The sequence below is a fragment of the Octopus sinensis genome, linkage group LG8 (genome assembly GCF_006345805.1).
Source record: "Octopus sinensis linkage group LG8, ASM634580v1, whole genome shotgun sequence".
NCBI lineage: Eukaryota > Metazoa > Mollusca > Cephalopoda > Octopoda > Octopodidae > Octopus > Octopus sinensis.
The window spans coordinates 74,416,950-74,434,236 of record NC_043004.1 but is presented as its reverse complement, the minus strand read 5'-3'; the positions used below and the strand labels follow the sequence as shown (position 1 = coordinate 74,434,236).

The window sequence follows — 17,287 nt, the reverse complement described above, 5'->3', positions numbered from 1 at the left end:
CACACACACACACATATATATATACACATACATATATATACATACATATATATACATATATATATATATATATATATATATATCTATATATATATATATATATCTATATATATATATATATAATATATATCATATATATATATGTATATAATATATATATATATATTATATATATATATGCATACGATATATATATATGTATGTATAAAATTAGTGTACATTTATGGAAAATAAGTTGTATATTGACTTTTTATACATGGTGGACCGCTGGTAGCGAAATTTCTAAAATTTGGCTACTTTATCTTATTTTACACACACACACACACACACACACACACACACACACACATACATACATACATACATATATATATATATATACATATATATATATATATATATATCATATATATGTATATAATATATATCATATATATATGTATATAATATATATATATATATATATATATATATATATGCATACGATATATATATATATGTATGTATAAAATTAGTGTACATTTATGGAAAATAAGTTGTATATTGACTTTTTATACATGGTGGACCGCTGGTAGCGAAATTTCTAAAATTTGGCTACTTTATCTTATTTTACACACACACACACACACACACACACACAACACACACACACACACATACATACATACATACATACATACATATATATATATATATATATATATATATATATATATATATATATAATAAACCAACACCTGCTGTTATCAAACAGTTGAAGAGGACAACACAGACACACAAACACAGAGACACGCACACATGTGCGTTTGTCTTGTGCTGTCCTCCTTAACGGCTTGATAACAACAGATGTTGTCTTGTTTGTGTGCACGTAACTTAGAAGTTCGGCAAGGGTGACGGATAGACTATGTAGCAGATGCAAAAAAATAAGTAATAGCGTTGAGTTTGTTTGTTTTACTAAAACCTTTCTGTATTTCTCAAGCGTTTGTGAAATACAGAATAAATTTAAATATTTCACGAACGAACGGGGAGAGATAACTACACAATACCAAAGTAAATGTTTAAATGTCAGAAATAGGAGAAATACAGAAGAAACCATGAGCTATCTTACTGAAACACGAGAAACAATGAAAGTTTACGTAAGATGGGAGTTTACAGAAAACTCCATATGAATTAATTAGTTAATAAAATAACACAGAAAGGCGATGAGCTGGCAGAAACGTTAGCACGCCGGGCGGAATGCGTAGCTGTATTTCGTCTGCCATTACGTTTTGAGTTCAAATTACGCCGAGGTCGACTTTGCCTTTCATCCTTTCGGGTGCAATTAAATAAGTACCAGTAACGCACTGATTCGATATAATCGACTTAATACCTATGTCTGTCCTTGTTTGTCCTCTCTGTGTTTGTCCCCTTGTGGGTAGTAAAGAAATAGGTATTTCGCCTTCCGCTACGTTCTGAGTTCAAATTTCGCAGAGGTCGAGTTTGCCTTTCATCCTTTCGGGGTCAATTAAATAAGTACCAGTCACGCATTGGAGTCGATGTAATCGACTTAATCCCTTTGTCTGTCCTTGTTTGGCCCCTCTATGTTTATCCCTCCCCACTGTGGGCAATAAAGAAATAAATATAACACAGAAGGGCGGGGAGTTGGCAGAAACGTTAGCACGCCGGGCAAAATGCCTAGCGGTATTTCTCCTGCCGCTACGTTCTAAGTTCAAATTCCGCCGAGGTCGACTTTGCCTTTCATCCTTTCAGGGTCGATTAAATAAGTACCAGTTACGCATTGGCGTCGATATAATCGACTTCATCCGTGCCTGTCATTGTCTGCCCCCTCTGTGTTTAGCCCTTGTTTGTAGTAAAGAAATAGGCATTTCCACTGCCGTTACGTTCTGAGTTCAAATTCCGCCGAGGTCGACTTTGCCGTTCATCCTTCCAGGATGTATTAGATAAGTACCCGTCATGCACTGAGGTTGATGTAATCGACTTAATCCCTTTGTCCTTGTTTGTCACCTCTATATTTAGCCTTCTGTGGGCAATAAAGAAATAAATATAATAACACAGATATCTATTTCTTTACTACCCACAAGGGGCTAAACACAGAGGGGACAAACAAGGACGGACAAATGGATTAAGTCGATTATATCGACCCCAGTGCGTAACTGGTACTTATTTAATCGACCCCAAAAGGATGAAAGGCAAAGTCGACCTCGGCGGAATTTGAACTCAGAACGTAACGGCAGACGAAATACCGCTAGGCATTTCACCCGACGTGCTAACGATTCTGCCAGCTCGCCGATATCATTAATCACGGATATCATTAATCGGTGGACTGGTAAAATCATTAGAGTGGCGGATAAAATTACTTCTGATATTTAGTAACGTCAGTTTTGGTATCTGACTTCATAAACTGTCAAAATCGATTTTCCCTTTTGCATATTTTGAGTAAAGAAAATAAGCAGCAGTCACATAGAGAGATCGATATAATCGATTATACCTCACCTCAGTCCACAGAATTCGTGTTGCTGTGCCTATATTAGAAACTCGCCCAGCTTAACTTTGCCTTTTATTCCTCCATGGATCGATGAAAGAAGTACCAGTTAAATATTGAGGAGGATGGTATCGACTCTTCCGCTCCAATTAAAATTTCTGGCCATTTTTTTCTAAATAAGAAACCATTATTTGGATGGCAAAATCCTTAGGTCTTGCAATATTTCTTCTGGCTTATTATTTTTATATCTTTTATTTGTTTCAACCATTTGACTGCGGCCGTGTATAACATGCTATAGTATGTAACAAAACGAAAAGTGATATTTCTCACAAACCATAAAAAAATTATATTAAACAGCCTCTATGGCTTAGTCAGAGGAAGAAAGGCGGCGAGCAGGTAGAATCGTTAACACGTCGGACAATATGCCTAGTGGCAATTTCTTCGGGATCTGTACGTTCTGAGTTCGAATACCGCCAAGGTCAACTTTGCCTTTCTTTCCTTCGAAAGAATAAAGTACAAGTCAGGTACTGGAGTCAACTTGTAATCTACCCTCAAAATTGCTGGTCTTCAATTCTGTCACAGACTGGGGCTCGATCAGAGGAAATGTTGCGATCTCAGTTACTTATATTCGCTACTACGCACCTTTACGTGAAGGCGCGTGGCTTAGTCGTTAGGGTATTAGGCTCACGATGATAAAGTTGTGAGTTCAATTTCTGGTGACACGTATTTCACGTTGCTCCAGTTGACTCAGCTGGCAAAAATGAGTAGTACTTGTATTTCAAACTGCCGGCTTTGTAACATTCCGTGTCATGCTGAATCTTCTCGAGAACTACGTTAAGGGTACGCGTGTCTGTAGTGTACTCAGTCGCTTGCACGTTAATTTCACGAGCAGGCTGTTCCATTGATTGGATCAACTGGAACCCACTTCGTTGTAGCCAACGGATTGCCAGTAGTTTTAGATATTTGCCACCGTGGAAACCGGTTAACTGACCTCATGAGTCTTGGGGCTTGAGGAAAAAAGTTAGCGGAAGAAAACACGGTTGTTTTTTTAATTTCATAGCCTTCGGACTGGTGGGAGGAAAAGAAAGAAGATATATATAAACCGGGGACTTGGACTGAATGCTTACAACAGAGGGGAATCCGATAAGGATATACAAGGTAAGAGACGGAGGTGGTAACTATGGTGACGGATTAAAGATTATTAATATAGTTGTTTAAATTAAAATATTTCGTTTTCGCGTATGGTTTGCAAGATTCTTGATGTGAACTCCTGTGTAGAAAAGTTTTACCAATACTAAACACATTCACTGGTTCGATTTCACTTCTCTATGATTCATTTGTTAATTGGTTAACTATTAAACCAATTAACTAATCGATTGATTGATTAAGCATTCTGTTAATCAATCGTTTAGTGTGGTTTGTTAGAGTCCTTTCATAGGCCATTTGCAACCATTTTGTAACTGACTAGATTTTAGTACATTTTATCTTTTCTTTGTAGCTTTTACATTTCTCCTTGTTGCGGTGTGAAAGAAGCACAATTTAAGCAAACCAAAGGCAGAGCAAACATTAAGAAAAAGAAATCAAAGCTTTTTATCTCATAAGGGCGGTTCAACTAAAGGTTAAGATTAATTTATAAGTAAATAGAAAAATATAATTACGTGACAAAATAGGGTCCAAATATTGATCTTTCGTGATCATAAATATTCTTGAATGGCCGATCAGCATTATTGATCTCACATGGCGTGGGATGGGCATTTTTGAGGCTCATGTCTTTTCAAAGGTTAATTACTCATAAAACAACCAAACAAATAAAAATCGAACCCAAGATCAATAAATGGTTTGCTATGATTTTAATATCTATTCTACAATGTTTCCTAAAGTATTTTATCGACAATTTACATAAAATAATTGGATACAGTGAACATCAATACTATACTACATGTCTTAAATACATTGTATACTCATAAACACACACATACATAAGTACATGGGGGCTGCCCCTCGTTATCGAGTATGGCCGTAGCACGAAGCTTAATTGTTATTGGTGCTGTGATCCAAAGTGACTTTTTAGCTCAGCCAAAGATCTACAATGTCTTGTACAAAATTGGCAACTAAACCTTTACTGGTAATAGCCGGCTGTACTTGTAACTGGGCTTCATGTACCTTTGCATGCCGTTTAAGTCCTCCTGCCGAATTACACTCTCTTCCACATGCCTGACAGATATGATTAGTATGGTGTGTAACGCCACCACCAGTGGCCAGGTTGTCACTCATCTGTCTAGCTTTATGACTACGAAGATGACTCTTGAGTCCAGCTTTACTGAGGCAGGGTCTTGCACAGACATAAGTACATACAGACAAACATATATAATAAATACATGCGTATGTGCATACATATTGGAACCTCTCCATAAAAAACCCTACAAAGTGTAAGTATAACAGGCCAGATATAGTTGTTTGGGACAAATTTATCATCGCCAAAGCCTCTTGGGAAAGCTATGGAGTTCATAGAAAATATCAAAGTAACAGGAGACAAAATAATAGAAAATTGCATGAACAAAATTTAGAAGTTCTGAACAGAACATGAAAGGATTTCTCTGAATTCGACAAAGTGATAGAACCAGAAGCTATCAAATAACATAGTTGGGATGAAGTAAAAAAAACTACAAACTGTGTGGAAGTTGTGGTTAATAGAAGAATCTCTCGGCTGAAGAAGTGCTGGAGTTAAATATTGAAATTTATGGAAAATAACCATGAAGAACTTATGTAGAGTTACTAATACTATGAAGAATTTTTACTACTGAATGCCTCACCAACACAGAGTTCTCGTAGTAATCAACTTGTTTAGTACAAGGTTGTTTAGTTTCTAGGTTTGCGTGATTGTCTTTTATAGGGTTTCTAATTCCGGTAAAGGTAATACTTGTTTAAGGGTTTCTAGTTTATGGAGGCTTAATTGCATATTACTAAGATAGTGGATATAACTTTACTTAAAACGGCCCCAACTGGGAGGGTAGTAGCAAGTCATAGACAGGAGATATCATACCATTGTGCATTGCTTCATAAGAGAAGTTTTAATAAAACGAAGTAAACAGTAGATATTAAATCGTCATATTCACGGTGAACTGCAATAATCAAAACGATTGACTTGTATATTTATTTTTATTCTATTATTTTAAATAAAGGTTCCGGTAAATTCGAACGTGAATATACTAATCGATGTTGTATTTATTCCCAAGAGAAGGACTTCTTTTTTTACGATGAATGTGTGTTTATAAACCCTTGATTCATTAGCAAGAGGGACTCTGGGACAATCGGTATTTCGACATTGTTGTGTTTCATCAGTCAAATGTACCATTGGACTAATGAATGGAACGAGAGTTCGAAGCTACGTGACAATTTATTAAAGGTTGGTAGATACCAACATGCATCAACAGAGTTCTGTGCGTTGAAGCTATAAACAAGAGTCTACTTCTGAGATGAATCTACAGCAATTAGAATATTCACGTTCGAATCCACCGGAACGTATTAAATATGCATTTGCATATAATGGCAACAAAAGATGTATTCTTTGTAAAACAGCCAACGACCCAGGAAGAACCAGAGTCTCAACTTCTACCCAGATATAACCTCTTGTATTTCGTTATTTCTCTCGGGTATTTTTCAACTGAATTAATGGAAAGCAGGCCTGTGTATTTGTCATTGAGACTGAGCAAGTTTGCTTAAACACTTATTTTCTAAGATAACTATGCACACACAACAAAACATTGTATGCGACCAGCTTACATGTGGTGCACCAGCATGACCTCAGCCCTGGGCTGAAACCAGTAAAAGATAAGGATAGAAATGCTTCATGTGTGCATTACAATGGCTCTAGATTTATCAGTCGCTTGGTGATGCAGTCTATTAGCTTCAGTGAGTTTGCATCACTGTTAAAAATAGCCGATGATACAATGACCCGTACAACACTGGTTCGTTCAGCGCTGCATTTTTTTAAGGAACGCATTTAGAGCGCTAATTGAAGCAATACAATCTATCCATCCATCCATACGAGGGGTGTTCCATAAAATTTTTCTCTGACCCATTTCCAGTTATTCAGGAAACAGAACTTGTACAGGTATGATTATACATGTCTCAAAATGTCACCTTGTGAATTTCAGCTTTCCTCTCGTATTCGTTTGTCTTTTACGGCTGCTGGAGTGGACTAACGTGTAATAATGGAGGTAGTTGAATGCAGATCAGTGATCAGGTTTTTATACCTGAAAGGTCGTACACCAAAAGAGACTGGCGATAGGATAAAAGAAGTTTATGGTGATGATGCACTATCATCCGACGTAGTTAAGCACTGGTATCACCAATTCAGATGTAGTTGGGCATCGGTAGAAACTGCTTCTATTCTTGGACAATCACATTCCGTCATTGATGGCGCCACTATCCATAAAGTGGAAGCCGCCATTTTGGAGGACCACCGCATAACTATTCGGCAACTAGCCCAAGAAGTGAAGATAAGTGTAGGGTCTGTGAAAAAAATCATTCATGATTTGCCGATGCGGAAGTTGTCTGCACGGTGAATTCTCCGGATACTCACACCTTTTCAGAAGCAGGAACGAGTCAGTTGTTCCTAGGCTCTTTTGGCAATGTGCCAAGAAAACGAGGAGGACGTTTTCGGCAGACTTATCACACAGGAGGGAATATGGGTCCATCATTATGATCCTGAGATTAAAGTCTAGTCGAAGTAATGAAAGCATGATAACGCACCACCGCCAAAGATGGCACGTGTCTAATCTTCAGCAAGATTGGACACGTGCCATTAAGATTAAGCAAGGTGATGCTTAATCTTTTTGGGACTAGTGTGGAGTAGTAATGATGGATTTTCTGTCGAAGGGCACCACAGTTAACGAGGCATATTATGCTTCTCTGCTAAAGAAATTGCAAGATGCCTTCAAAGCAGAGAGGCGTGGCATGCTGACCAAAGGGGTCCGCCGCCTCAACAACAACGCCCCAGTTCACAATGTACTTGTTGCCCAGATGAAAGTATGTTGCCCAGATGAATCTTCCTCATCCTCCTTACTCTCCCAACCTCGTACTATCTGACTTCCACCTTTTTCCAACCATGAAGTATTTTTCGAAAAGGAAGCACTTTTTGGATAAGGATAAACTTATTTCCGAGGTAAAGTCTTGGCTCCAGACTTCGACAAACGAGGTCTTCACAGCTGCGAAAAGCGATGGGAGAAGTGTATCACCATTGGTGAAAAAGGATTAATAATTACGCTAAGTTTCATTTATCCCCAGTCCTTGGGAAGTGGGTTAGGGGAAATCTTTAATGAACACCCCTCATATATACATACACACACACACACATACATACATACATACATACATACATACATACATACAGACAGACAGACATACAAGTAAATCCAAAGTGAGCAGACCTAGGATCAAAGACGGTCTAGACATGACGATCTCGCCATGACTATTTAACTCTTGTTGCATTGTGCGTAATTTGAAATATATTTAGCTACTATTTCTAGCCCGTCGAATGGCTACGTAGAGACTCCCTTGTTGACTTCTGTCGAAATATATAAATTTCTATGTCGTGTAAAATCTCCAAAATAGGTAATATTTTCTATTTTCTTTCTATGTTTCTTTTTTCTCAAATAATTATATTTTTTATGAGTATCTTTTCTCACTACCATCACAATAAAATTTCTCTGGAGATTTGTTGATCTTATAATTTCATTGTTATCTGACAAACACTGACTGTGGAAGGTCAGCAGTTTTGCTCTAATAAACTATTTCTGTTCTCTCATTACGACTTGACTCTGTGGCGTTGATTTGTTTTCGTTCACACAGCAAGTCTTATAATATTTGTGTCTACTCCATTGACAAAGATCAACCGTTGAAGGTCAACAGTTTCGCTATAATAAACTATTTCTACTCTCTCATTACAACTTGATTCTGTGGCATTGGCTTTGTTTTTGTTCACACGGCAAATCTTATAATATTTTCTGTCTAATCCACTTTCGTAAAAATGTACGACGATGTAGATCAGCAATTTCCATGGGATATAATCGGAAAGGATAACGAAGACAAAATGTTATAGTTTTGAAATGATTGATAAAATATAAGACATTCATAAGTATTCCACCGTTTCCTAACTTAATACTCAAATGTTTACACATTCATAAATATGTTATACAATTAGAAACAACAGTATAACGGTTTCAACAGATCATTTGTTATGTTAATTCCTTTGATTCCACGCGGAGAACCCGGCACCAACAAACGCTCCCCACCATCTGTCTTGCTTTTGCAATGGATTACAGTTGTCAGCAGGTATAGCCGCCAACCATTGTGCTTCAGTTTCTGTGGACCTCCTCCACGCTGGTTTTGGTTAGCCACGCTTCCGTCTCCCCTGGGGTATCCATCGGAGGGATTGCTTTGAAATGCTGAATACAGGTTTCTGTACAATGTGTCCCAACCTACCCCATTTCATCCTCTTGGTCTGAGTTTCAATAGGTTGCTGGTTAGCCTGTTCCTACAAGATTTTGTTGGTGAATCTGCTTTGCTATCTCACCCGAGGGATGTTCAAGAGACATTCATTCGCAATCGTTTGACGCTTGTTGATGGGGAGCTAAGTAATTCGCTGTTTCACACGTGCACAACAAAACCGTCTTCACGAACATGTTAAGGATGCTGCGTTTTGTGATTGTTGACAAGGTCTGTAATCTCTAAATGAGTTAAAAGTACTCCTGTTTTTGGAGTGCTCAGTCACTTGCATATTAATTTCATGAGCAGGCTATTCTGTTGATCGGATCAATGGGAACCCTTGCCGTCGGATTGACTGCTTTTATATGCTTAGTTTTCTATAAATAGAATAGAATTTTGGCGTGTGATCTACAAGGGAGATTACTTTAGCTTACTTTTTAGTTTACTTTTCAATTTTGCATTTTTACAAGAAACCGGCACTAAATTCACATCATTTCCAATGAAAAAGAAAGGTGTCACTTTGCCGTGTGATCTATAATTTAAAGAGAAATTACTTTAGGTTACTTGTGTTGGTGCTAAATTCTGTGTGATCTATGTGAGCAAATTTACTTTGGTTGGTGATCTACGTGCATATTTTTAATTATTATATGGTTTTCTTGTTATTAAAATAGTAAGAATTTCGAAAAAATACATTTAAAATGCTAAGTATGTGCAAAATAATTAAAAAGTAACCTAGAGTAATCTAGCAGCACCATCTTATATTCACTTTAAGGATACATATTTCTTTACAACCCACAAGGGGTTAAACACAGAGGGGACAAACAAGGACAGACAAACGGATTAAGTCGATTACATCGACCACAGTGCGTAACTGGTACTTCATTTATCGACCCCGAAAATATGAAAAGCAAAGTCGACCTCGGCGGAATTTGAACTCAGAACGTAACGGCAGACAAAATACCTATTTCTTTATTACCCACAAGGGGTTAAACATAGAGGGGTCAAACAAGGACAGACATAGGTATTAAGTCGATTACATCGACCCCAGTGCGTAACTGGTACTTAATTTATCGACCCCGAAAGTATGAAAGGCAAAGTTGACTTTAAGGATACTGCGTCATCCTTGCTAACGACCAATAACGCAACGATGATCTTCAGCAAACGCGCAGATATACAAACTCACGATTTAAAAATATGTCGTTAATATTTATTTATTTAGAAAAACCTGTTATGGTAGCAAAAGAGAGTAAACCAACTATGTACATTTAAAAATAATCGTTTCTAATATAAATGCAAAGCCACAAATGTCAAGGCCAGGTTTATGTGATTATATCGATCTAGTACTTTATTTTATCGATCCCACTGTAGAATGATAAAGAGCAATATTAACCGCGTTGGGAAAAGTTTGAACTCAGAACTTAAGGAAGAGGATTTGAACAAAGACTGTTAAGCATTTTGCGTGACGCTTTAACGTTTGTGAACATTTCGTAATCCGAGCAGACGATTCTTCCTGTAGATGTTTGTAGTTTTTATACGTTTTCTTTTATTCTTTTATTTGTTTCAGTCATTTGATCGCGGCCATGCTGGAGCACCGCCTTTAGTCGAACAAATTGACCCCAGGACTTATTCTTTGTAAGCCTAGTACATAATTCTATCAGTCATTTTTGCCGAACTACTAAGTTGCAGGGACGTAGACACGTCACCATCGGTTGTCAAGCGATATATATATATATATATATATATATATATATATATGTATATATGACGGGCTTCTTTCAGTTTCCGTCTACTAAATCCACTCACAAGGCTATGGTCGGCCAGAAGCTATAATAGAAGACACTTGCCCAAGGTGCCTCGCAGTGGGACTGAACCCGGAACCATGCTGTTAGTAAGCAAGCTACTTACCACACAGCCACTCCTGCGTTGGCACGATATTTCATTTAATTGCAAGTAAATGTAATGTAAAAAGTGTGTGTGTGTGTGTGTTTGTGCGAAGTTGCGTGGTTATTGGCTTTGTTTACAGAAAAGGGGTGTTTAAAAGGCCTTTGTGTTTAATAATTGAAAAGTAAACTGATGACAGCAGGTAAAAAAAGAAAGAAAACACGAATAAGAAGATAAGAAGGAACTAATTCCAAAGAGTCAATGTTATCTGGAAGAGTCTTATAAAAAAAAAACAAGAAAAAAACACCGGGCTATCAAGACTAGAGTGCTTTTAATTATAGTTGGATTCAATGTTGGTTGACGTGGCGTTATACAATAAAATTAACAAGAGAAAATGAATAGGAGCTTTTCGGTTTGAACGGCAGTTTTTTTTAAAATAATTTCCACGTAACTGAACACATTTAAACTTCGTATACTGGTAGAATATGTTTATAAAACATTTTTTTCTCTTGGGTTTATTGAGACATCTTTTTCTCTTGACTTTATTGAGACATCTTTTTCTCTTGGCTTTATTGAGAAAATTCTATAGTTTGTAAGATATTTGTTGTTTTTTTTCTTCAGTTTCTGCAATTTCAACCAATCAGTAGGACAGCTAATCACGTCATTTCTAGTTGCCCTCTCCACACTAAGATCGAGTTTATCAGCAGACACTGTTGAGAAGCGACTATATCCCTTGGGCAACATACAGACAGCTTCGACATCAAAACGAATAAGGAATGACAAATGGAAGCATACACCAAAAACGGTACACAGTAACGAATTGGAGAAAACATTTGTAAATAGAGATAACTAGAACGTGAGGAATACAATGAGAAAAAAAATAAAGCAAAATGTACCTTTGAAATGATTTAAAACGAAACTAGTACATAGGTATTGTAACCCCGGACATACATAACCGTACAGACTGACAAAGGATCTCAAAGTAAACCTACAAGGAAGGGAACAAAAACCTCTGCATCATGATAGATACCTCGAACCCTTCTGAGCAAAACATTCATTCGCGAGAAAGTCGAGAAAGTGTGAAAATACAAGTAACTTGAAATAGAAATCTTAATCTGATGCAAGGCTTAAAAGTCAATGAAAATTGCAGCGTTAGTGTGATAACTAAAAACATGAAGAAATGTATAAAAGCTACATCAAGTTTCACAACTCTGTATAGGATACAAAAAATAACTTTGCGATGCACAACTCGCTTGTTATCTTTTTATTCTTTAATCTTTTACGTGTTTCAATCATTAGACTGCGGTCATGCTGGGGCACCGCCTTGAAGAATTTTAGTCGACCGAATCGAACCTTGTAGGGACACAAACGCACCAGCATCGGTTGTCAAGCGGTGGTTGGACACACACACATACACGCACGCACGCACTCATACACATATACGACTGGCTTCTTTCAGTTTCTGTCTATTAAATCCCACTCGCAAGTCATTGGTCGGTCCGAGGTTATAGTTGAAAACTCTTGCACAAGGTGCCATGTCACACAGCCACAACGTACTATTCCAACTCACACAATACAAAATCTCTACAAAGAACAATTCGCGAAATCATCACTCAAAACATTTCTACAACCGACACAGGATGAACTCCACAAAATCACAGCCAATCAGCCAATAATATAACACACTAAGGCAGGGAGCTGGCAGAATCTTTAGCACGCCGGGGCAAATGCTTAGCAATATTTCTTCAGACTTTAAGTTCAAATGCCGTCGGGGTCAACTTTGCCTTTCATCCTTTCAAGGTTGATAAAATAAGTACCAGTTGAGAATTGGGGTCGATTACATCGACCCCGCCCCCACGAAATTACTGGTCGTGTGTCAAAATGTGAAACTAAACCAATAACGTAGCAACCTATAAATCATATATTCTATAGCCGCAATCATTACATAATCAAGTCAACACACAGATAATCCATACCCGAAATTAAATGCACCCCTATATAATAGAGAGAGAAACAGAGAGAGAGAGAGATGCGTTTAGGAGTGCTTTGTTCTTAGGGTGCGAGGTGTAACTCTTTATATAGTGGTAGATAATGGTTTCAAATTTTGTTACAAGGCAGTTTTAAGAGAAAGGACTACTTCGATTACATCGATCCCAATTATTTTATCGACCCCCGAAAGGATGAAAAGCAAAGTGGACCTCGACGGAATTTGAACTTGGAACAACGTAAAAATCCAGATTAAATGCTGCTGAGCATTTTATCCGACCTGCTAACGATTCTACCAATTAGACCCTTACAACGGTGGATATTGGGCTCCTTAGATTTCGGTGTGAAGTGTGAAGTGAGCTATTTTGAATTATTCGTAGTTTATTGAGGGTCGTTATAAAGAGATTAGAGACACAGGACGAGCTTGAATGATACGTGATAGATTATTTGGATACTAGTTTTGTATCTCCGTGGTGGCCAAATGTGGAATAGACTTGGCGGATTTAGTGTCTATTTGATAGACGATGGGGTGTTGGTAAATGCAAAAATTCATGCAAGCATCGATGATTTTGGCAGAAACGTTAGTACGCCGGACGAAATGCTTAGTGGTATTTCGTTTGCCGCTACGTTCTGAGTTCAAATTCCGCCGAGGTCGACTTTGCCTTTCATCCTTTCGTGGTCGATAAATTGAGTACCTGTTACGCACAGGGGTCGATGTAATCGACTTAATCTCTTTGTCTGTCCTTATTTGTCCCCTCTATGTTTAGCCCCTGGTGGGCTATAAAGAAATAAGAAACGTTAGCACGCCGGGCGAAATGCGTAGCCGTATTTCGTCTGTCGTTACGTTCTGAGTTCAAATTCCGCCGAGGTCAACTTTGCCTTTCATCCTTTCGGGGTCGATAAATTAGGTACCAGTTACGCACTGGGGTCGATATAATCGACTTAATACCTATCTCTGTCCTTGTTTGTCCCCTCTATGTTTAGCCCCTTGTGGGTAATAAAGAAATAGGTATTTCGTTTGCCGCTATCGTTCTGAGTTCAAATTCCGCCGAGGTCGACTTTGCCTTTCATCCTTTCGGGGTCGATAAATTAAGTACCAGTTACGCACTGGGGTCAATATAATCGACTTGATCCGTTTGTCTATCCTTGTTTGTCCTCTCTGTGTTTAGCCCCTTGTGGGTAGTAAAGAAATATATTCTGTCAGATTCTGAGATTTTTTTTAGCTCAGGGATTTTCGTAACTTCCCTGTTGTCCAATGAAAATTCAGATCACGGTGACGATATAGATGAAGTTATGAATCTCGTGTTTCTCGTTTCTGTATTCTTTGTGTTACTTTTGTTGATCAATTTTTTAAAAACCTATTTAATGAATGATTTTGCTCGCTGTTATTGCTTGATAACATCACATAAAATTGCTACTGGGTGGTGTGATGTGACCTGACTGTTGTTATAAGTAGGATGTTGCTAATTGTTCTGTAAGGCACGGCAGCTGGCGGAATCATTGGCACATTGAACGCAATGACTAGCGGCATTTCTTCCGGCTCATTACGTTCTGAGTTCAAATCGCATTGACGGCAACTTTGCCAGTCAGCTCTTCCAGGTCGATAATATAAAATACCAATCGATTACCAGGGTCGATGTTATCGACTTGTTCTATAGTCTCAAAATGTTGGTCTTGAACCCTTTAAGGGAGCAGTATCTCTCATTCAAGTGCATGTTGTGATCTCGGTCACTTTGCCCCATGGAAATCGGGTAACTGGTCTTATGAGCCCTAAGGTTCAAGAAAAAAAATTGTTTTGTACGTTGTTGTACTGTTTGTTTTCTTTTTATTTCTGAAGCACAATGAACTCTACCAGTTTCCTAATATACTTTGGTTTTTTATTTATTTGTGTTAATTGATGTTAATTGATGTTTCTCCTGTTTAAAGTGGTGAGCTGGCAGAATCGTTACTGCGCTGGAAAAAAATGTTTATCGGCTTTTCTTTCGTCTATACGTTCTGAGTTCAAATGCCACTGGGGGCGAAATTGCCTTTCATCCTTTCGGAGTCGGTAAAATAAAATACCTATTTCTTTATTACCCACAAGGGGCTAAACATAGATGGGACAAACAAGGGCAGACATAGGTATTAAGTCGATTACATCGACCTCAGTGCGTAACTGGTACTTAATTCATCGACCCCGAAAGGATGAAAGGTAAAGTCGACCTCGGCGGAATTTGAACTCACAACGTAACGGCAGCATTTCGCCTGGCGTGCCAACGATTCTACCAGCTTTAATATTGGGATCGATATATTCTACGTATCCCTCCCCGAAATACTGACTTTCAGCCAAGATTTGAAGCCATTACTCTTGTTGTGCATGGTGTTGGGGCGTTGTGTTTAAGGTTACCTTTAATCTTCATCGGGTTTGGCTATTATTATTACATAATTAAGGTTGTAATTGAGAAGTATGTTAGCGTTATTGTTTTTGCTTTCTACAATTATTTTCATGAATGTATATAAGACACTAATTATGTAACTAATTGTATTGGTGTTGAAGTCTAACAACTTTAATTCTGTTTGTTGGACTAGTTTTCGCATAGCTAGGGAGGGCGATGGAGTCGGTCTACCCGGGCGTCACTTACATGGGAGTGGCAGTTTGGGCTCAACTCTATTAGCCCGAGTAGAAAAGGGCGGCAAGCTTAAGGACTGACCCAGGCGGCACACACACTAGTTACGCCACTGAGTTCTCGTGAGGCTGTGACAAGATTTTGTTTCGAATATTTTTATGATGATGTAGTGATGGTCATGACTGTCTACTTATTACGGTTTTCTTTTCTGAGGCAATGTTTTCTATCACCCCTGTTGTAAGGACACATTAGATAATGTAATCCTATGTGTTCCTAAAAAGACAGAGTTGGTTAGGGCACAGCTAGAATAACATCGGTAACAAGTTTTGGCACAAAACTAGCAAAGTCGGGGGTGGAGTTAGTCGATTACATTGACTCCCCCCACCAGTGCGTGACTGGTACTTATTTTATCGAACTCATGAAAAAATCAAAGGTAAATTCGATCTTGGCGGAATTTGAACTCAGAACGTAAAGACGGACGAAATGCCGCCCGGTGTGCTAACGATTCTACCAGCTCGCCGCCTTTTGAACAATATTGGTTTCAAATTTTGCTACAAGGGCAGTAATTTGGGGGGAGGGGATGAGTCGATTACATTAACCCCAGTGTTCGACTGGTACTTGTTCAACCCCGAAAGGATGAAAGGTAAAGTCGACCTCGGTTGAATTTGAACTCAGAACGTAATGATGGATGAAATGTCGTTAAGGATTTTGCTCGGCGGTGCTAAGGATTCTGCCCACTCGCCGCCGGAATAATAATGATTGCAGATCTACTGGACCGATATTGGCCAAACGATTAGAACAACAAAAACAACATTTATGTAAAGGTCATTAAATGCCCTCACTGCCTCACACATCACAATAAACGAACAGTTATTCTAAGTGAGCCAACGAGGGAACCTCTATGAGGTTGGTTGACATGAAAGAAATAGTAACCAGGTTTCGCTCAAACCACATTCTACAGTCTTAAGAGAGAAGGGGAGAGAAGGAGAGAGTGACGGGAAGAGAATGGGAGGGAGATAGATAGATAAATATATATACATACATACATACATACATACACACATAGGATCTTTTCAGTTTGACCGGCAGTTTTTTCTAGCGGTGTCATATGAAATTATCACCCATAATTATGACCCTAGTATCGATCTATTGCATTTCAATCTGTTTTAAGGTTAGGGTTAGGGGTGGGGGAAAGGGTATCTTTTTTCTTCAGAAATGTAAATAAACCCATTTTGTTTCTTAAACGAGGGACATATTCATACGGCACAGAATGTTTTCACCTCAATTGACGTCATTGATTGGTTGAAATTGCAGAAATTGAAGAAAAACAACAACAAATATCTTACAAACTATAGAAATTTCTCAATAAAGACAAGAGAAAACGATGTTTTATAAACACATTCTACCAGTATACGAAGTTTAAAAGTGTTTAGTTACATGGAAATTATTAAAAAAAACTGCCGTTCAAACCGAAAAGATCCTATATATATATATATATATATATATATATATATATATATATATATACATATAACTTTGATAGGTTTCGGCCAGTATTGGCCCAGGCCATGTCAAAACTCAATAGCATCACCCGGTGAAGTCTTTTAGTTATATATGGGGCACCAGAGCCCACTATATATATATATATATATATATATATATATATATGTATATATATATATATATATATATATATAGAGAGAGAGAGAGAGAGAGGGGGGAGAGAGAGAGTTTTGTTGATAGGGATGATGTTGTGGATGTTATCCAGATACTTCTCCGTCAGCAATTGCAATGAGCCGACTAAAACAACATGTAGGTTAAAGAGACTTGTAACACTCATTAT

At 37.9% G+C, this 17,287-nt stretch overlaps 2 protein-coding genes across 5 annotated transcripts in view; one reads left to right on the top strand and one right to left on the bottom strand.

Moving 5' to 3' along the window:
• LOC115214935 (cell wall protein DAN4) overlaps positions 1-17,287 on the bottom strand; it is a 64,910-nt gene that overhangs the window by 39,502 nt on the left and 8,121 nt on the right. The window lies entirely within an intron of this gene.
• LOC115214848 (protein GVQW3-like) lies at positions 6,697-7,050 on the top strand. Its single transcript, XM_029783882.1, has one exon. It carries the CDS (start codon positions 6,697-6,699, stop codon positions 7,048-7,050), a length of 354 nt encoding a protein of 117 aa, XP_029639742.1.